This window comes from Cupressus sempervirens, chromosome 11 (genome assembly GCF_028749045.1).
Source record: "Cupressus sempervirens isolate cs-2001-9-10 chromosome 11, ASM2874904v1, whole genome shotgun sequence".
NCBI classification, from domain to species: Eukaryota; Viridiplantae; Streptophyta; class Pinopsida; order Cupressales; family Cupressaceae; genus Cupressus; species Cupressus sempervirens.
This window is the reverse complement of record NC_143128.1, coordinates 349,128,848-349,151,263: the sequence shown is the minus strand read 5'-3', so window position 1 is coordinate 349,151,263 and position 22,416 is coordinate 349,128,848. Positions and strand designations below refer to the sequence as shown.

Genomic DNA, 22,416 nt, shown 5'->3' with positions numbered 1-22,416 from the left:
CAATAATGGTATAAAGTAAGTGAATGCAAAATTAGGTCACAAGGGAATAAAATGGAGTTTGTGGGGTTGTAGGTAAGACTGATAAAGTTTTTTCTTTTATTTTCTATTGCATGATCATATGATGAGCATGGACAAGTCTAGGCCTATTCATTGATAAATGTGATCCATCACAAATTTCAAAACATGATCCAATTATGCAAACAAATATGTCATTTCCACTACACTCAAATTAAAAGAAAGCTTAGGAGGAACAAAAATATTTAGAGCCTCAATTTCACCATCCCTAAGAGCTAATAGGGCTTTAATAATAGGAGAATCACATGAAAAATAGCTTTGAAGTACCACATAGGATGATGATGAGCTTTAACAATGAAGATATTAGGAACACTTGATAAAGTGTAGTGTTGCGGTTCTCATCTCAATACTACTTATATGTTTAGTGTTATTGATATTTTCCATTGTTGGAAAGTGTTGCCAAGATGATTGTTTAAGGGTTACTAGTTTTTAAGTAGAGAACATTGTATGAAATGAATTATTGGTATGGAAATAGAGAACATAAAAATCCTCTAGAGAGGGTTTGGATGTAATAATGGTGACTAATTGTATTGAGATTTGATTGAATTAAATTGGTTCTAGAACTCTTTGGTCTCTAAAGATTTGAGGAAGTGTGAATTTGTAGAGGATTTTATTACAAATTATATGAAATATTGGTTCACATTCCTCTACTATGGATAATTTGGTTTTGTGGATTGGAGGAAATTGTGTATGATCTATGTGCTTTGCATTACTATCTTTTCACATCCCTAATATTGAAACGAATATGGTTTGGGTTTACAACTGACTGATAGTTTTTTTCCTATCGAATATGGTCTAGGAAATGCTCCATATTTCTCCATTTTTATGTTTAATATGCTACAGTTTGTTTGAAGGACATGTTTGTTTAGTTTTTATTGTGTCTCAATTCAATTAATTAAAAGTTGATGTTGTTTTCAAGTTGTGATAGTGATGATGTATGAATATTTGGGTCTTCAAAATGAAGTGATTCAATTAGATATGTTGTGTTGATTTGATCCTAAAGTAAGAGGAAGAAGAAAGGATTTTGAGAGGCCCTTGGATGTTCAAGGAATGTCTTGATATGTATTGCATGTAGCTAGTTGATCTATTTGTTGACACATTGTGTATAGAATGTGCCTATCAAGGTAACTACTTTGGTCTAGATGATAGAAGCTGTTCTTCAACTTTTAATAGATGCATGGTTATCTTTTCATATCTTTAAGGTTGTGTTACATTATTTTTCGGGTCCTGGATTGGACCACCTTTGCCACAATTATGTTTTGGTGGCTAACTTGATAGGACTTAAAAATTCCCTTTACTTTGACTAGCCTAGTTGACATCTGCAATAAAGATGTTGGTACATATAAATAATCAAATTGATTATGAAAAGGTATATTAGAGTGTGTAGACCAAATAAAATAGTGAAATGTATAGAGTTATAGATTTATGTGACAAAAAATGGGTTTTGATGGCATTGTGGAGTTGGTCACTTAAGGTATAGATTCAAGGACAACTTTATATATAAAGATTTGTTGGAGGTTGTATGTTGAAGGCTTGTTCAACTTTAATCATATACTCATTTCCTTGCTCAGAGATGGTATCCTTCTTGAAATTTTTGTATCTTTTCAAGAGGCAATCTTTCTTAGTCTATAAGTCAATTTGTATCTTTCCCTAGGGAAATATGCCTTGGCCTATAAGTTTACATAGAAATGTACAACTTCCTTGACAATGGGCCTTTAACATTGTAATACTTGTTTCATATATAGTGAAATAACTCTCATAATTTGATTATTCCCTTCTTGTACAATGTTGATCATTCATCCATTGTTGTTGCTTTATAGTTTTGTACTTTCCATTCTACTATTGCATTTGTTCAACCTTTTATATATGATTTTCCCCAGACTTAGGATTTAGTAGAGCTAGAAAATCATTCCTATAGGATATGGAGATGGAAGAAGGTATGTTCATGACATATAGGAGTTTTTAATTAGATTTTTCTAGTGAAGATATCTATTTGTAATGCTAAATGTAATCTCTATGTACATTAATCAACATGTTGGAGTCTTTTTTACATGGTCAAGTGTACATTTAGCCTATACTTGTTTGTATGGTCCTCCACCATAATTCATCTTGTTGTATGGTTGTTGGTGAGTATATTCTATGTACGAAACATTGCAATCTCAATGTGAAGCTGATTCATATTTATATGCTTACTTTTCTACTTCTAGTTCACAGTGGTATAAGGTAGGCAAGAAGTAAAAAACTAGAAGTTCTTTTGCATTGGACACTTCAAAGGCATCAAGAAATGTATTGATAAGGGAGAAACTAGATAGTGTATATGAACATAAATGAATGCCCTAAAGTAAATGAAAGATAATGTGCAAGGTAGATGTTGTGATGATTTGTATGAGGATATGTTTGACATTAAGGTAATAAGAGAGACACATATAAACAAAAAATGTATCAATCAATGTAAATTAAAAACATGGAAGAGGTGTCAAACAAAAATATTTTAACTTGTTGAGAAATTGTGGATACACTGATCTCGTGTTTGACTAGAGTTCCACATCATAAGATTTCATGACTTTTGTTGAATCTTTGGAAAGGAAGAGGTAGCTTAATAATATAGGTAGTCACTTTTATGTATGCCCTTGACTATGGGCTAAATAAATCCTCAACTTCATGTGTTTAGGTCATGTATTGTTGCATTAAATAGACAAGATACTTATTTTCCTTTTCTAACAAAGGGATTCAAAAGATACATGTAGGATCACTATAATTTGCAAGGGACAAATGATTAAGTGATAAATTTTATTAATTTGACCTTAAGAATTAAGGTATAGGATAAGGTACCAATCATTAATTCAAAACTCAAAAAATGTTGACTTTGTCGATTAGCCTTTCTTGAGTGCTAAAAGGGAATTATGCTTCACCATTAATGACTAATGATGCTAGCTAGAGGGGGATCTTGGAGGGGCAACAAGATGAAGTTCAAAAATTAGATTATGTTACGAGATGAAATGCATGAAATTTCCATAGTCCTTGATAAATTATCTTGGTAGTTTCTAGATATAATTGTGTGATCAATATTTTTTATTAACGTTATGGATCATGATCCATGATCCATCATTAAGATGAGTAAGCTTGACAAGATAAAATGACATCTCATGGATCATGATGATGAAACTTTCTCTCTTTTCAAACTTAGTCATATTGATGATGGATCATGGAGCATGATCCAAAATGTTGATAGAAAAATTGATGTTACTATAATGGTATTAGGTTGTTGTCTTTTTGGGTATAAGAATATTGGAAAATGATTCATCTTTAGATGAAATGCCTTATGTTTATAAGCTTTACTTCCACATTCCATCTACAAGGGAACGTAATGGAGTTTGTGGGGGGTTGTAGGTAAGATCAATAAAGGATTATTTTGATTGCCTGCCGCATGATCATATGATGGGCATGAATAGGTCTAAGCTTAGTTATTATTTATGATCATAGTATAGTTTGCCTCTACACACTATATAGTAGTAATAGTACTAAATATACCATATTGTAGTGTACAGAGACTATATTATGATCATAAACAATAACTACACCTAGGTTTGTTCATGCCCATCATGGTCATGTAGCAGACAATCCAAATTGAATGCTATTTAAAAAAATCAAACCTAGCCATCACAATATTGACAACACATAAAAAATTTGAATGACATTTTCAACTATGATGTTATATGATCAACGACACCTTTGATGATTGGCTATTAGAAATTTCCAATGGCCAGTTGTTGGTCATACAACATTGTCGTAAAAAATGATGTTGCAAATTTAACTAGAGTGACAATGGGTGCCAAGAAATATGCTCGACTATTGTGATGCCTAGCCATTGCAAGATCGATGGATGATCAAATTTTGCAATGTTCTATTTGTCACACATTTTTGGCATCATTCCTATGTACAGTGATGACATTTGTCATCAAAAGTTCGATGACAAGACCAACCATTGAAATTTTTCTACGAAATGGATTTGACACCTCTCTGTGTTGGATGTGTGATGGCTAGGTGTCACAACATCGATAGATAGCCATCAGAAAGAGCCTCAAATGTACTAGTGTGACTTGGTTGTAATTATTCCAAAATGGTTCATGTGAGGTCACTGTGTACCTAGGCCATGTAATAAAGTCAAACCAAGATTTCTAGAAAGCTCTCAGAAAGTTATTTTCATATTTGTGATGGCAATTTTTCTATTTTTCTCTTGCACATAGAAGTAAAGGCTTTTATTAGTTTGTGGATGAGGGCTTGCCTTGGTCAAACCCTAGATTGAGGAATCAACCTTAAATTGAGAAGTGTAAATGTAAATGAATGAAACATGATAAATATAAATATTCTCACCTTGCTTGTAAAAACCCTTGTTAGTAAGGATTTTTCCTTGTTGTATGCTGTAGATGTTGAATCAGTATGTAAATGTAGACTACCTCCACAAGTTACAATGGATCTACCATAACCACATGATGGAGCCATGTACATAAGTGTGCATCAATAAAGAAGATGATGAATGCCTCAATGTAGATCTCCTCCCTTGATGGCCAAAAATATACTAGATCTTGAAGAGGAAATGGTCACAAAGAATCCTTCAATGCTTGATGAAATCTCTCTTGCTTGAATGGTTGAATGCCTTGAATAGTAGAACTCCTTGAATGAAAAGTTTGGATAAAGCTATCAAGGAAGTGTTAGGTCTCATGAAATAATATAGGTGTAAAATGAAGCCTCCAAGTCTTCTTATATACTAGTTTTGGGCGAGAAAATAATACAGGCTGACTGGAGAGCAAGAGTTAAAATATTGAAACCCTGAGGCTTTTTAGGCTCTGAGCCTTGCAATGCCTAGAGAAGAGGTCGACTTGGGTTGACCTCTCTAGACCAGGTCAATTTGGATCAACCTGTTCCTAGAGAAGGAGAAGGTGAGCCACACACAACGTAAAAGAAATGTAGAAAGTTTCGAGAATAAAGGGGAGAAAACAAGGGAACATGAGCACTAAGAGCAGATCCATCCATGGTCCAAGAAGTCATTATGAGATAGGTGCTAAAAGGTCTTAAAAGAAAAGTGCATCTATTTTAAGATGATACATAGAGAACTGGTTTTCCTCTTACAATATCTCTTTTCTACCCAAGAAAAACTTAAGAAAACTAGTCCATGACCTAAATTTGTATCACATTTATACTTACTAATCAAAACTTCCTCTATATTTTAATCAAGGTTTGCAAACTATAAGATTTTTTTATGGAGATATCCACCCAAGATTGAAAGGCCCAGTGGAAAAGTCAATAATAAGAGATAATTAACATGACAAGAATAAACTACAACCTCATTAGGAATGCAATATAATAGATCGAATAAATATTAGAAAGGAGGCCCCTTAGTTAAGTAGACCAAGGTAAGACGAACAAATGCATACGACTATGACAAATGACCCAATCTTATGATAATATACATAAAGTGACATCTTATCACCCTCCTAAGTGGAAAAGTGATATTATGACACATCCACTAAAGGTGGATCACTCTTCAAATGTGGAAAAGTATAAGTTTTACATGTCCATTAAAGGCGGATCATCCTCTGAGGTGGAAAGGTATTTGCGTAACATTTCCACTAAAGGTGGATTACCATCTAAAGGTGGCAAACTGATAGAGTGTTAAGCCTACCAAAGGTGAATATCCTACTTAAGTACAAAAGTGAGAGTGTGATAACACCGTCAAAAGTGGGAATGTTCCTATGTGATCCCTAAGTAAAATTAAGTATGTGTGTTTAGAACATAGGAGAGAGACTTACTAAGTACAACACTTAAATAAACCAATATAAACAAATGATGTAATTAACTACACTTGCCCCTATATTGGTAATTTTTTTTTATTTCTTCCATTAATCCAAACCATTGCAAATGATTAAGTCATAATTATCACATAATTCATGCAATTCTTCCCCAAAACAATTACTATTTTTTTAATCTTTGGAAGACCTTGATATTTTGATAATTCCTTTTGTAAGCTAAACAGAATTGCAACTCTCTTTATAATTTTTTTTTTCAATCTTCTCATCACCAATCCTATCATTGAAGTCTCCCACTAAGATGATTTTTCCTTGTTTAGAAAACTCACAAACATCCTTTTTTAGGTCTATAAAAGGGTTCTTGTTGTTTAACCCATTATTTTTGTAGGGTTTTTAGACTTGTGGATCAAAATAACATGTTGCAATTCTAATGTTACTTTCAAATTTTGAAAATCTGAACCAAATATACTGCTTATTTAAATCTTTTCTTTCTAATTAAATGATGCACTCCCTCTTTTCCACTCCACCACTGTGCCCTTTTCCACTCCTTGCTACCTTGTTCCAAGCCACTAATGTTGCATAACATTTAAACATAAGAACCTTGCATCCTTCATACTCATTATTTGTGTGAGAAATATTATGTCTTTGTCTTTTATTATAGGCCCAAATCCAAGCCCTCATGTCCAAAGAAGTCTGTACAATTCCAAAAAACTAAGCTCAAGGAGACTTGGCTAGTCCTTGGTTGTTATTTATTTTTCCACATAAGAGTCAAAGGTTGAATTTCCACCTTTGCTTGATCATATTGGCCTTGTTGTTTTACTATCTATTATAGAAGTTTTTGTTATTTCCTTTTTGTTAGGTTGCTACCCTACTATGAATTTTAAAATAAGTGATAATCACTTTTCCTGTACAACCATGCTCTCTTTGCCTTAATCTCTTGGTGCTTTTATCATTGCCACTTTCTCTCTTCTCTCAACACTTAAGTTCATCTATAAAGAAACATGAACCCTTCAAAAAATTTATTTTGCTTGAAAATTGGTGTCTATCATATATACTTGATATTTTATAGGTGTAGGCCTGTCATCTCATATTTTTCCATCTCTCAAAGCTTACAAGATTCATGCTTGCCACTATTTCTCTAATAAATCATTTATAAGATTGAAAGTAACACACATAAATAATTTTACTTCACAAAATTACATCACATAGATATATATATTATATTTTATGAAAACATTCTCTTAGCCATTACAATTATTTATGGACTTCAAAGTTAGCATGATAGACCTTGCTATGCCCACTCTCTTGTTTACAAGTAAAATCCCCTCTTCCATGCTAACGTCTATCCAACCATCAAATCTGAATCATGCCATCGGGGAAATTTTAACTAGCCTCCTCCCTCTTCTCTGGCTTGCCACAGTTCGCTCCAAGTCACCACACATTATCAACCTGGAATATTGAAAAACCCATTTAAATTCACGACTCCAGATCTCTAAGCAAAGAGCTCATTTGTTTTAAAAATAATTACAATGACATTGCTTTCACCTGTAACATTTGATATCAGTTTCCTGCGTTTTCATGGAGGTTCCCCTCTCCAGTGTGGCCAACCTCGTTCCATGCAAGCGAACTTTAGAACCCGGGCTCTACAGAAAGACCAATTTCCACCGCATGATTATAATAAAATGTCCCCCGCTGTAAAGCGCGCCTTTGAGAAAGCACGACTGTATAAAGAGAAGAAAGAGGAGGCTCTGCAGTCTGCTAAAAAGGAGGAACCTCAATCGCCTTCCTCTCAAGGTATGTCTAACCCTGAAGCTACATATTTTGCAGGTTTTTCCTGCTTCAATTGGAAAATTAACATTTTTAACGGATTTGTGTTCATGCCACTCATTTGAAGTGCAATGTTTTTCTTAATGATTATTTTGCCAAAATACTGTGTGGACAATAATTTAACACGTACGCAGTGATGAAAAGTTCAATTTTTTTACGAGAGCTCACAGAATCAAATACAAACAGATGTGATACAAGATCATTGAACTCCTGGTGATTTTCTAGCTTTCAATTCTGAGAAACGGTATTGCTAAGCAACGCTTTGCAATTATTTTTGATTTCTATTCTTATTAAAAAATGGAAGTGTAGGAGTAATATTATTTGGGAAGAGAACGGCTACTCTTTTTTGTAACATTTTGGAAACACGTTTTGTCATAATAGTTTAAATTGTTAATATTATTGAGGAAAAAAACCTACTTTTTTGTTTTGTAACATATTGAAAACAGGGGTGCTCATGCAAAGACTCTACACTCGTCACGTAAACTACCAAAAAAAGACTTGATAAATAAGTGGCTGCGTGGCTGTGTGATGTGAAATCATCATGTTATAATTTTCTTTTTGCTGGATAATAAAATAAGTGGATGTTTTTTCTCTGGTAGATATTGGGTGGACCAAGTTAAATTTCTGTATTATTGTATTTTTTTTCTTTCTTATTTTTGCATTATCTTAACATTGGCTATTGTTCATATCTGCCTAAACCCTAACAACTGGTATTAGAGCCGCCTATTTTATAGTGATTTGTTAGAAAATTTCAGATTTGAGTAGGGTCAATGACAGAGAAAGGTCAACTTAAGGTTGATAAGTTCAACAGCCAAAACTATCAACTATAGAAGATGCTAATGGAAGATTATCTATTCAGAAGGATCTTTACTTACCATTGGGTGAAAAGTAAAGAAGTCAACGACTGAAAAATAAGCATGAGAAGTTCTTGATAGGAAGGCACTTGGAACAATATGGTTGTGTCTGACATCAATGGTTTCTTAAATATTAATAAAAGAAACAACAAAGGCTCTAATGAAGGCATAGACGAACAATATGAGAAACCCTCGCCCTCAAATAAAGTATTTCTTATAAAACATTTATTTAAAATTTTAATATGAAGACAACAGAAGGTTGGTCTATTAGTGATCATTTGAATGAGTTTGACATGGTTACTAGTCAACTGGTTAAAGTAAATTTTGAAGACGAGGTTAGGGCTGTCACATACCAACTATACCATCCTAAATAAATAGGAAAATACAATTTCTCTCAAAAAGAAAGCAAATGAGCTTTAACATCCTAACTGAAATAATTACATTGCATTTCCTCTGAGCGTGAATAGAAATATCATAAACCAACCAAAAGTAGTTACCAACTACCTTCACATGAATCTTATAACCAATATATTTTGTTTCTCAAAAAGAAATTCAATAAGAAATGAAACATTAACTACCTTATGAAAGGAAACCAACATACTAATACTAAGGAACACAATAACATAATTAACTTACAAAGCAAAATACATAGAACTTGATCATGTTGGTTCAATCTGCTGTGCTTCTATAGCTTCTGACCATCACAGGAAGAAAGAGTATCATTAGGGTTTTTTACCACCCAACCTTGGAGCTTTTGATTATGTGAACTCAACTTCAATTTTCTTGCCATCTGAGACTTAGCATAGAACCCACAACTGTCTTAATCAATCAACCTAGGCTATCCTTGCCTACTAAGTGACCTTCCTAGCTAAACATTGCAGTGCGAGTTCTAGTGATTGATGATTGCTACTTGTAGCACAGTACCACCTCAGCCAAGGTTTTGAAGTACAAGCACAATCCTTGTGTAGTCAATGTCACCACCAAATTTGTATATTTGAGTCCTTTACACTCTTTAAGATCTTCAAAACCTATCCAGGACTTGTTCATTTCCAGCAGTTATGGTCCATTAACCTATGTGCAATGACTAATTGGTATTAGCAGAACTCATATGGTGTCCATGGATCATGACCAAGTTACCAACCCATCAATTCACTATTGTAATAAACATTAAACCATTGATTAACCTTAAACAATATTTTCTACCTCCCTAAAATAGAAGTGGAATCCTTCCAGTATTCCAGCTACACTTATAACTGACTAAGCTTGATCTAGAATAACAAGATGATTCAATGTTCTTATTGATTAACCAACCCCATAGAAAATAGTTTCTAAACAATGTTCAAGGTGATTTTGAACAGGTTTATTTAGGTGATGATGAACCATGTAAAACTATTGGAAAGGGAAGCATGCAGATAAAATTACAAATGGAAATCAATCGTTGTTGAAATAGGTGAGACATGTTCCTTATTTGAGAAGAAATTTAATATCAGCAAGAAAACTGGGAAATGAAGTTTGCAGAGTCACATTCATAGACAATTCATGGAAGGTTACTAAAGGCTTATTGATAATAGAAAAAAGGGGTAAAGGTAGGTACATTGTTTTTATGTACTTGTAATACTGATTATTCTATTTCCCTAGCTTCCACAAAAACAAATATTACTCTATGGCACAATTGATTTGGGCACATTAGTGAGAAGAGGATGAAGATTTCCCGTTCCCCAAAAGAGTTATTGCTAGGTTTGAAACAAGTTGATTTGGATTTTTGTGCAAACCATGTTTATGAAGAATAAAAGAGCCAAATTACTCAAATTTGGAAAGGAACACAATAATGAAAAGTTAGAGCTTTTCCACTTAGATGTATGGGGATCAACTTATGTATCATCTCTTGGTGGCTCATATTATTATGTTACTTTTATTGACAATGCAACTAGGAAAACTTGGGGTTTTTTTTTCATTCCCAAGAAAACTGATGTATTTGAAATTTTTAAGAAATGAAAATCTTTGGTTGAGAATGAGACGCAAAATACGTTGAAGTGTCTGAGACCAGATAATGGAGGTGAATACTGTAGCAGAGAGTCTGATAGTTATTGTTCATTCCATGGGATTTGTAGATAAAGGACAATTCCTAGAACACCATAAGAAAATCGTGTGTTTGAAAGGATAAATAGAACAACCATGGAGCGTGCAAGGAGCATGTGATTGCACACATGATTGTCCTTACAATTTTGGACAGATGTTGTTGATAGTGTTGTTTACTAAATAAATAAAGGGCCTTCAAGTTCCTTAAATGGTGGACAGGCAAAAAGGTAAACTACTCATTTCTGAAAACTTTTGGTTGGGAAACATTTATCCATATTGATATAGAAAATCGATCAAAGCCTGAGGCAAAATCCAAGAATTATACTTTCATTCGATATGGAGTTAATGATTTTTGTTATCATTTATGGGATCATGAGAATCAAAAAACCATTAGGAGTAGAGATGTCACGTTCAATGAAAAAGTAATATACAAGGATCAGATACATGAAAAGAAGCAAGAAAAGGAAAGAAATATAGCAATAAATATTTTGGATATCTAAGGTTTGCCTATTTTGGTCATGTTTCTCTTGTTAGGTCCCTCTGCTTCTTAGTTCTTCTTCTAGACTTAGTTGCAGATAAATTTTTTGCTGTTTGGTTATTGGTATCCTTTAGCACTCTCGAGTTGTTAACTTGTGCTTTTAAATTCCACTGAGTTTTTTCATTTGTGGACATGAATTTCATTCCTTTTTCTCTTGGATGTGGAAAATTAGAAGAACAAGGAATAAGACTGATTTTGAGGAGTTAAATGTGCTACTAGCAATAAGCAAGTGGAATTTTATGCGTGCAGAACAGTGTAAGAACTGCAGAAACCAACAGATTGATTTAAAATTTTAAAGATTAATTTTTTTCTTGGTTAATATTAATGCCAGTACAGTCGATTGAATTTCGTGGTTATAGTCTGTTTGTTGCTTTTTGTTTTCTTAGCACCTGTGCTAATAGATAGGCGACTCTGAATTTTTGTGTGCACACTTTCTCTTAATTATTTGATAAAATACACCTAATTTGTAAAGGGCCTTTTGGCCAATTTATAACCCTTAATTGGGAAGGCCTTTCATGTCAAGCAACACTTAATGACCGGAGAGGATGTAGGGTCAATTAATGTGCCTTTGGATTCTTTTGAATGGTTCTTAAGGTCAATCAACAATCTTTAGTTGAAAAGAACATTCATTTCAGTAATACCCCCTAACTTTGAAGGGCCTATGGGTCAAAAAGTTTCTTGTGGGAAAGGTCCCTGTGTTTGCTTAAGTTTGAAGGTTCTTAGGTCATGTCAGCCTTTGGAAAAATGTTGATCTGTGAGGCATTATTTTTATTTACTGGAGGCTGGTCAGGGGTGAAAATTTGGTAGGAGTTCTGATTTTTTTCGTATTTCAAAGGGATTGGTAAGGGACATGAAGGTGTGCTTGTCTAGAATAGGTTGTTGATTGTGATCCATGGTATACCATACTAGGCCTCCACGTTGTCCTGCTCCTGATCACAATGAATCATTTTTGTATAATCTTTGTATGTTGTGTTCATGCAGGTGCAGGGAAAGTGTTCCAACATCGCTCTTTTCTTCATTGTAAATTAAAATCCTTGATTTTTGACCTTTTTGCGGATAACAATAATTAATAAGCATGGTAGTTCATCATCTTGTCTCATATGGTTTGAACTTAGTTTCTTCAATTCATTTTATTACTTTTGTTCATTGATCCTACTGTGCTTTTATGAACTTTACTGTTTAGTGACTTGTTTCGTTTTCCTTTTTTCTTCGTTTATTTTTTGGTAAGTTCTCATGTCCTTATTTTGAATTCTTTATGGAATGATATTCCTCAATTTTCTTTCAAACTTTAGGAGACACAGCTTCTGACACATTTGATCAATCAAAGGCATATGGATGGAAGCAAGGTGAAAAGAGTCGCACAAAAGAAGACAATGCAGCAGACAAGGAGACTGAAAAGGATAATGCTAAGGAAAATAATATAGTGGAGGTGGAAATAATCACAAGAGATGGTGTTATCAAAAGGAAATACACACCACCTAGCCAGGCTTCTTCCAATATAAAAGATTACAGAAGGAAGGGAATTTCAAGCATAGATTTTGTTGGATTGGATTTTGCGGACAAGAAGCCCAAACGAGGGCTGCCTGCTGGCCTGAAACCTGTTTCTCAATCTCCTCCTTCCGGTTCCATGCCTGAAGTCGAACTTATTGTAGGAGATGTTTCAAAATTCGGAGTTACAGCACCAGAAAAAGATGATGATGCATCTGATTTTTACAAGCCCAAGGTTTCCACTTGGGGAATCTTTCCAAGACCTAAAAACATATCGAAAATGGTATTAAATCTAGTACTTGCCCTTCTGCATTTTTTTTGGTTCTAATATCTCAACATGTCTTTTCTCTTGAAATATAAATTGGAGCTATTATACAAGAATAGAATGTCATGCCCAAAACTACGAGGGCAAGAGCACAAATTTTTTTTTTTTTTTTTTTAGCTCTAAGTTTTTGAAATGATTGTGATTACTGTTTAAGTAAAGATTCTCTATGTCATCCCTGTTTTAAACTTTCGTGGAGGAATACATCGCCAGGATTTTGAAGTACTTAGTTATTAGATTGATATCAATGTTTACTTGATTCGTTATTACATTGCTTAAACAATCATGCGAAAATTATTTTAATAACAATCTAAAGAAAATTGGGTTTAGATTATTCGAATAACTTTAGCTAATTAGGACACTATTTAGACAAATTATCAAAGATACTATTAAATACCAATATTTCTTAAATCTCCAACTTAGCTTAATTTTTAACAAAAATTTAATCGAGTATAAATTAAATCTAAACTAAATTTAATAATAATTTCATACTAAACTAATTTATCTTAAACTAACTAACTAAATCTAAAATTGATCTAATCATTCATATATGAGTGTCTAATCTTTTAAATAGAACTTAACTTTACAAATTAAATAAAATTTAAAACTATCAAATAAAACATGAAATTAAACTAGCATTACTAAAGCAATATATATAAAATTTAATCAACATAACTTTAACAATCTACAATATAAACTAATTAAAACTAAATACTAGCACCACTTACTAAAATAAAACTTAATAATAATAAAACTAATAAACAAATTCACTAACATCCTAGTCAAATCTAACTTATTACTATCCTACACTCTACTCTACCCTAACCCTAACCATCCTACTAGGCCACTAGCTAAGTTGATTTGACCCCCCCCCCCCCTACACCTCTCCCTAGACCCCACGCAATTCCAAGCTATTACATCAAAGGGTACGTTGAAGTCATGGAGGAGGTAAATTTTTTTTTTTTTGCTATAGAATATATTTCTACTTGCAAACTTTATTACAAAACTTAAAGCTTAAGCCAACATCCAAAATTTATGTCATGTCATGACATGGCCCTCTCCTCACTTCTTCCCACGCAGCCCAAGGTAGAGGAAAACGCAACCCAAGAGGTGGGCACGTGAGCAGAGACAAGGAAAAAGGGAGTTAAAAAGGAGATGACAACCAACAAAATCATCTACCAACATAAATGTAACCTTCCCAAAACTGGCCGCTAGAAAATGGAGGAGGATGGGGATGGGACAGGGTGGCAGGATGACGTCACCCTCCCATCAAACCAACTTTGACTAAGACAAGACAAAAATACCTTTTTAAAACAAGCCTCAACTGACGTCCAAGGCCAAGGAGCAAGTAATAAACTCATAAAGTTTTATAGGTGGGGAAGATGCTAAAAAGGTAAGATAAGTATATATATATATATATTTGATTACTTTTGATATTTTAAACATTAATATCTATATTTTGTTTTATTTCGAATTTAAAAAAAAAGAATATTCTGGAGAATATTCTCTGTTGCAAGGAGGCATTTAAATTTTCTCCCATACAAAAGGCAGAGAGTTTTTACTCTCTTGAAGCACATTTTTGTTTGTCAAAAAAATTTCTAAGTATAGATTTCAAGCCATGTATATTTTTTTTTAAGGTGCATATTTTTTTTTTTAAAAGGCTTTAAACATTGGTACACAGTTTAAGGTATGTTAACACCATACTTAATATGAACTCCTATGTAACTTGCATTGCAACATATATAGACGTTAATTTTCTTCGTGAACATAATTATTATTGGATCATATAAGGAACATATAAATAACTTAAAAATTTTCTCAATCAAACTGAATCTACATCCATGATATAATTTTCGTTTTCAACATAGGAGTAAACTTGAAATTTTTACCAAATTAAACATCATCAATTCCATCCAAATTTTAAAATTCATCCATCTAGATTTAGAATTTACAATTAGATCACATGACAAGCAATTATACTCAACACCAATTTTATTGGCCAACCTGATTCAAAGGCTCAGCCGGGAAAGAATCGGGAAGAAAACCCGGCTTCGTTGCCATTTACAATAAGGGTTAAAATACAATTTACAATAGGATCTCAATCCCAAATTTCAACAATTAAATCAAATTTTCTTCATGATCATAATCAAGGAGTTTGTAATGTTTTCTGAATCTCATTTCAAGAACCAAGGAGGAAGCAGAATCTGATTAGGTGACCCAAAAGCATGAACAAGAACACTTCAAACACATGCATGTTCATACAAGGTTTTCACAAAAAGATCCACAATGAATCAACACTAGGGAAAGGTGGATTCTTCCAACAGGAGAAGTCAAGCACAACACCAATTCAGATGCCCAATCGGGGCTAATAACCAAGAACTTCCGTTCTTCCATTTAAACATGCCATACTCATACTAGGTTTGTGCTGACGGGTAGGGGCCCATAACACCCTACCCTTTATCCCTCTTCTCATCCTGAGAAGAGACTCTACACTGGTTGGAGTCCAACTAAACAGACCTTTCCCAAAATTGGTCACTTCTGCCCTCTCCAAGGGTGAGTAATACCAAAACACCCATGCAAGGAAAAACTCAAAAAAATTGCAACCATAACATGAAAGGAAAAACAACCAAAATAACATAGTTTTCAAATCCTCCCAACATACCCACAACCATACAACAGTGAAGCAACAACAAAGCAGCATGAGCATGAAACAAAACATAAAAACTGAATAAGGGAGATGAGAATTTCCTACCTTCACAAAGAGTTAATGGCAATGAACCAGTTTGAGTAGAGTATCCCTTTCCTTCCTTCAACCTTCAAGAATTCCTCTCTAAATGTAGAGATTGGGTAACAACCTCCACAAGTCCAAGAAGGGCCTCTAAATAGGCCTCCAACTCAACCACCCAAGGACTCAATAACTACCCCCACCCACTTGCAATTCTAGAAGCTCCTAACCCAACCTACACTATGGTTAAACCCTAAGTGGAGATGAGGTGAGGTAACTCAAGATAACCATTGTCAATTTTCGCACAAAGGCAAAAAGGGACTTTTTAAGTGACCTCAAAAGTCAATAAAAGGGGCTTAGGAGTTGGAAAAGACCCCTAATCCATACCCATACCCTTTGAGTATAATTATATCATGTTTTAAGCTTTAGGAAAGAGGTTTAGAGCCAAATAAAATCTAGGAATAAAATAGGTCCATCTAACTACTCTAACTTGCAGATGAAACACTAACTCGGATTAAGGGAAGACAAACCTCGATTAAGAACCTAATAGAAAACTGACACTAACTTAAACCAACTTGGTCCAAAGGTTAAACAATTAACCCTAAGCCGCATGCCGAAGAACATAATCAGTTTACGAGTGTCAAGTGACACTAAAAGAACATAATTACGAACATTAACATTAACTGAACAAAGAAGATACATACATACATCTCACAATACAAATACGTGAATTACAAACAACAAGGTTTTCAAAATTAGCACATAGAGATCAGTTCTGTCCCTCCGTAGGGTTTCTCGGCTAAATATCTGCACACTCATTGCACACATTAGTAGTCCCGTAAAATCACATGTACATAAATGTATACATATCAGAAATCTACATAAATTAAAACATACATCAATAAAGGTTTCTTCATCCTACATAATTCTTAACCATTTAAAATATCTTAAATCAAAGTCTCAATCTTTCATTTACTGATTTCATTAACATACATATACATGAAACATTAAATGACAATCATCAAATATATCTGAAAATAACATCACACAACACGAAATAATAAAGTATGTTCTAAGCATCAGATAATGTCTCGACATCTCGAGTCGTGAATATCAAAATAATAGTAATGTATCACTATGCTACGATGGGTCGGGGCGAGGCCTCACATAGAAATATAGAGGTGTCCATGATCTTTTCATTTCAGCGGTACCATTTGTGTGAAGCTTTTTTCTGAAGTATACTATTCAACGATGTATCTTCTGTTTTGTATGAACAGATAATTGCAGTGTAATTGTAATATTTTTACCATATCAATGATCCTTATTGTTAATTTTTAGCCTAGAAATAGAGATAAACAGCAATAGAAAAACATTAACAATACACAAAATACTCAATAAGGGAAAAAAACCCAGCCACAACAAAAAATGTCTTTTATTGATCATAAAAATATTCAAGTGCAAGGCTTCCCACTTGATTGATTTACAATAAACCAAGTAATCATATAAATAGATTGCAAAAGAGTCTTCATCTTTCACATGAAGGTCTCTTTGAGTCCTAAAAATAAGACCCCTCATATTTCCATACATTGACACTTCACATTTCCATACAAATGTCTCTTTCAGCTTAAAGTGACCATAACGGTCATAACAAACATATTTCCACTTTACAAGAGCAGAGATAAAGATATCTATTGCAGCTACAAACTTTAACACTTATGACTATGTCAATACATAAGAAACAAATAAGTGATTAGATTAATCAATTTATCATATGGAAGACCACCATTTTTGTATTATATGTGGGTGGTTTTAAACTAAGTTGCTGGTTTGGGTTCAGTTACAGGTTTGTCTATAGGTATGCATATAGTGGTTGTATAGCCATTCCCAACTAAATCTATGCAAAAAGAATGACTAGCCACCCCAGTCATAAATATTTATGTAACATTAAAAATACAGTAAATGCCATAATTTGTCTAAAGCAAGCAATCAAACACCTTGATATAAAAGCATTCACAAAATACCCGAGGATGAGTAGAGATTCAACAAACTAACCAATAAGGAACATTAGAGATGTGAAGGTAAGAGTCATATTGAGGGTTTCACTGACCAAGAATGTTAAGAATGGGAACACACCAATACATATGGGATTGCCAATCTGCATATAGAATAATGATAGTGATAAAGTTCAAGTTTATTGTGGTTGTTAGCGAAGGAAATAAAACTAACAAGATCCGCGAAAAAAAGTTAATAAAGTTCAAGTATTGTTATTTCAAATTCTAGTAATTATAACAAAATTTCTCTCATCGACATTGAAGGCCAACAACCATGGATGCTCAAAACTTGTGATTCAAATGGTCATAATATGGAAAGAAGGCCAAACCAAATATTGGAGTGAGAGAAAGTATATAAGGCTCTTTTAAATGAAGTGTGTCCACACTATATCTATGCAATAGTGAATTGGGAGGTGGCGGAGGGGGGCAACAAATTCAATCCAACTTTTTTTTCTCTAGATGGACGAGAAAGCTCTTATGCTGTTTTTCTAGTTAGGCAAAGAGGTAGTAAGTAATGTAATAACCCCAATAGGTTATAACTTCTTCAAACACCAAAAAATCTTTATACTTCAGTTATTTGACATATCGTCAAACACTTTGCAAGCAAGCTCTAATACCAATGTAATATCCTTTTACAAGGAACTAATATGCAAGTGCAATTCTTTTGGTATTATTAGTGCAAATACATGTAAACTAGATGCAAAACAATGACTACAGTAATGCCAAAATTTCAAAATTTAGATTCTGAATTATCACAGCAAAATCATATGCTGATGAAGTACAATGATAATAGTGATGCCTGAGAATGGAAATGAATCAAACACAGATACTGCAGCGCGGTATCGTGCATGTGTACTGTAGCAGTCAAAATCTTTCCTCCAATTAAGCACAAATAGAACTCCTAAATTGAAGCTCTCCTAAAAACCAAATTCAATGGATATTTCACCACCTCAAATAGTTGCAACACTGAAGAGTTGACGTTCTCCAATGGCTGATTGAAATCAATAAACTTAGTTTCTTCTCCCAACTTGATATCAAATGCAATTCACAAAATCGGATGATCAACAATGAAGCTCTCACCTCTATTTATACTTTTCCTTTACCCTTCTAGAAGGAAATAAAATATTTAATAATTGCATTCTCTAGAAGTTTCTCCCTTTCCAATAATTAATGTGCTTTTAGGAAATTAAATTGCTAGAAGTCTCCCCCTTCCAATAATTAATGCACTTGCTAGAAGCTTCTCTCTTACAATACAATAATTAATTGTGCTTCTAGAAAATTAAATTATTGGAAGCTTCCCCCTTCCAATAATTAATGCATTCTCTAATATATTAAATTAATTAAATATAAAGTCACTCTTTTTTTTTTTTGACTTTATAAGAAATTAATTTAATCAATTTCTCCTTATTTCTCCACTTAGCCTTCAGAGAACGTAAAGGCTAAGAACTCCACTGATATGCTAAAAAGATGGGGACATTACAGTCCGCCCTCCCTGAAATTGCTTGTCCTCAAGCAATTCACCACCTGGATCCCACAAAAAGAACTGCATAATGTCCCTGTCATCACTGAACAATCTCTGCAACATTTGCTCAAACTGAAACTATCGTACCAACTCAATATCATCATCAAGTGTTGTAGAAGTATAAGCCTCAAGTGGAAGCAAGCCAAGAGATTGATCAACCTTGCCTCCAAACTTCGTACAGGCTAAACTAACATCCCAACTATTTAGCACATGCGCTCTTGAATTGATGCATCATGAATAGGTCATGTACATGAGAATAAAAAATGAAGCTGTGAGCATTCCTCACCATGTACACCTCTGAAATCTCCTTTGTGAGCCCTGTTTGCAATCCCAATGCACTAGTAGGATAAAAAATACTATTAACAATGCTCATCTCAAGACTGGAATCAAGAGAGCTATCATCATCCAAGCCATAGAGTGGATTATCATATGACCAAGTGGCTTCCACTTCGAACAATGGATTGAGAATCATCTCAGGTTTCTCCTGAATCACTTTCTTCTTTCTCTTACTGTCCAGCCCTCTGATAGAATGCAAGCCTCCATCCGTAATACCCCTCAATACATGCCTCCTACCATCAACCTCAATAGACATTTCCCATCTTAGGTACATTTAGGGTAAATACTCCTAAGTCCTGGAGCCACTTCATTCCCAAAACTATGTCCATCTCTTCCATGTTGACCACATAAAAATCTGAATGTAACTCAGTTGTTCAATCTCAAGGTTAGATTAGCAACCTTTCTGGTGCATGCGAGAGTATAGCCATCTGCTCCTCGAACTCTGAATCCATCAAAATCCTCAACCTGAAGTCTGCATCGAGCTACAAAATTTCCATTAATAAAGTTGTGTCACACTAGTATCAAGCATTGCGATGCAACGCTGTCCATCAACTGTCCCTCTGAACCTGAATGTAGTCTCATCTTGAACATTGGCAATATATGCCATGGGAGCAGAAGTCTTCTCACCCTGATCAAGGTCTGAAGCAACCTGCTAATCAACTTCATCAAAGTCGGAGTCCTCAAAGTATGCCCACATGAAACAGTTTGCCTTGCCCTTAGGCCTCAAGGTGCAATCATGGTCCTTGTTATAAGACTCCTTGCACCAATAGCATAATTTTCTCTTCCTCAACTCTTCTCGTGTCTCCTCATCCATCATAGGTGCTGATTTCTTTTTTGTGTCTGATTGTTGAGGAGTCTCATTGCTTGTTGAAGGGATTTCCTTATGCAAGCTCTTGCTCTTTGGTGTTGCAAACTCTATGCTCCTAGCCTTCTTCATTGCTTCCTATAATGAGGGAGGATCGAAAGCTTTCAACCAACCCTTCAATGGCTCCATCAATCCATCCATGAATAAGACCACAAATCTTCTTTCACTGATGTTAGGAACCATGACCGATAACTATTGGAAGTCATACACATAAGCATCAAGGGAACCATGCTGTTTTAGTTTTGCCAATTCATGGAAACTCACCTCAAGATCTTTGACATCAAACCTTTCAATCAACCTATTGGTAAACTCCTCATATGTAGTGATAAGGTTGTGTCCAAGAGTGACTAACCCATGATACCACCACTTGTGAGCAACTCCTTCAAGATGTAGTGTGGCAAATCTTATGGCATCCTCTTCAGACATTGGTCTCAAAGAAAGATAATTATCAAGCTTTTGAACCCAAGACCTAGTTGTGCATTTGTTACTTCCATCATAGTAAGGCATGGAAATCTTACCAAGTGTTTGTTGATGGTCATTTCTTGGAGCATAGTGATCATTCCTTCCTCCTCTCCTATTTCTTTGCTTCATGAATTGATCAAATGTCCATATTTCTCTCATATTAGGAGGGAGAGTGGTATACTCCAAGTAGGCTTGTCTAGCTTCGTCTCCAAAAGAAACAGCTGGAGCAGCATGTGATTGTTCTTCTCTTGGTGTAAAGGTAGGAAAAAGAGGCCTAGAGGCTGATCCTCTAGTGTCTTCAGCGCGATGTATAGACCTTTCCTCATTATCTCCACTATGTTCAGCTGTGTTTTGATTTTGAGTGGTTTACTGATCCATTTTTGCTAATAAGCGTGACATCATATCAAGCATGGTATTAGATTTCCTTTCAGCTCTTGCATCCCTATTTTCTTCTTCTGCCATATTTTGAATTGTTTTACCGGTATCTCTTTCTCTTAATGCTTCTGAGAATGTATCCCCTTCAACCTGAGGATTCTGATATTGTTGTCTCCGTTGTTCCCTATTATAACATCTGATTTCTCTCTCACTCATTTGCTGTTTGACTGATCAGAGGATGGCAGGATGAAAGCTCTGATACCACTGTAATAACCCCAACAGGTTATAACTTCTTCAAACACCAAAAAATCTTTATACTTCAGTTGTTTGACATATCGTCAAACACTTTGCAAGCAAGCTCTAATACCAATGTAATATCCTCTTACAAGGAACTAATATGCAAGTGCAATTCTTTTGGTATTATTAGTGCAAATACATGGAAACTAGATGCAAAACAATGACTACAGTAATGCCAAAATTTAGATTCTGAACTATCATAGCAAAATCATATGCTAATGAAGTACAATGATAATAGTGATGCCCAAGAATGGAAATGAATCAAACACAGATACTGTAGTGTGGCATCGTGCATGTGTACTGTAGCAGTCAAAATCTTTCCTCCAATTAAGCACAAATAGAACTCCTGATTTGAAGCTCTCCTAAAAACCAAATTCAATGGATATTTCACCACTTCAAATAGTTGCAACTCTGAAGAGTTGACGTTCTCCAATGGCTGACTGAAATCAGAAACCTTAGTTTCTTCTCCCAACTTGATATCAAATGCAATTCACAAAATCGATGATCAACAATGAAGCTCACACCTCTATTTATACTTTTCCTTCACCGTTCTAGAAGGAAATAAAATATTTAATAATTGCATTCTCTAAAAGTTTCTTCCTTTCCAATAATTAATGTGCTTTTAGGAAATTAAATTGCTAGAAGTCTCCGCTTTCGAATAATTAATGCACTTGCTAGAAGCTTCTCTCTTACAATACAATAATTAATTGTGCTTCTAAAAAATTAAATTATTGGAAGCTTCCCCCTTCCAATAATTAATGCATTCTCTAATATATTAATTTTTTTTTTCTTT

General features: G+C 34.3%; 1 protein-coding gene across 4 annotated transcripts in view; it reads left to right on the top strand.

Moving 5' to 3' along the window:
• The first annotated feature begins 7,125 nt into the window (after positions 1-7,125).
• The window catches only part of LOC149529520 (cytochrome C oxidase subunit), a 202,712-nt gene continuing 187,421 nt past the window's right edge, over positions 7,126-22,416 (top strand). For 2 of the 4 annotated variants that reach the window (XR_016358473.1, XM_089808775.1), the window contains exons 1-2: positions 7,227-7,676; positions 12,473-12,951. Coding sequence is in view for 3 of the 4 variants with exons in the window: in XM_089808775.1 (XP_089664901.1) it covers positions 7,412-7,676; positions 12,473-12,951 (744 nt within the window). In the remaining variant the exon portion in view is untranslated. Of the gene's footprint in view, positions 7,677-12,472; positions 12,952-22,416 lie in introns of all 4 variants that reach the window. The other 2 variants (XM_089808776.1, XM_089808777.1) reach the window with 2 other exon arrangements.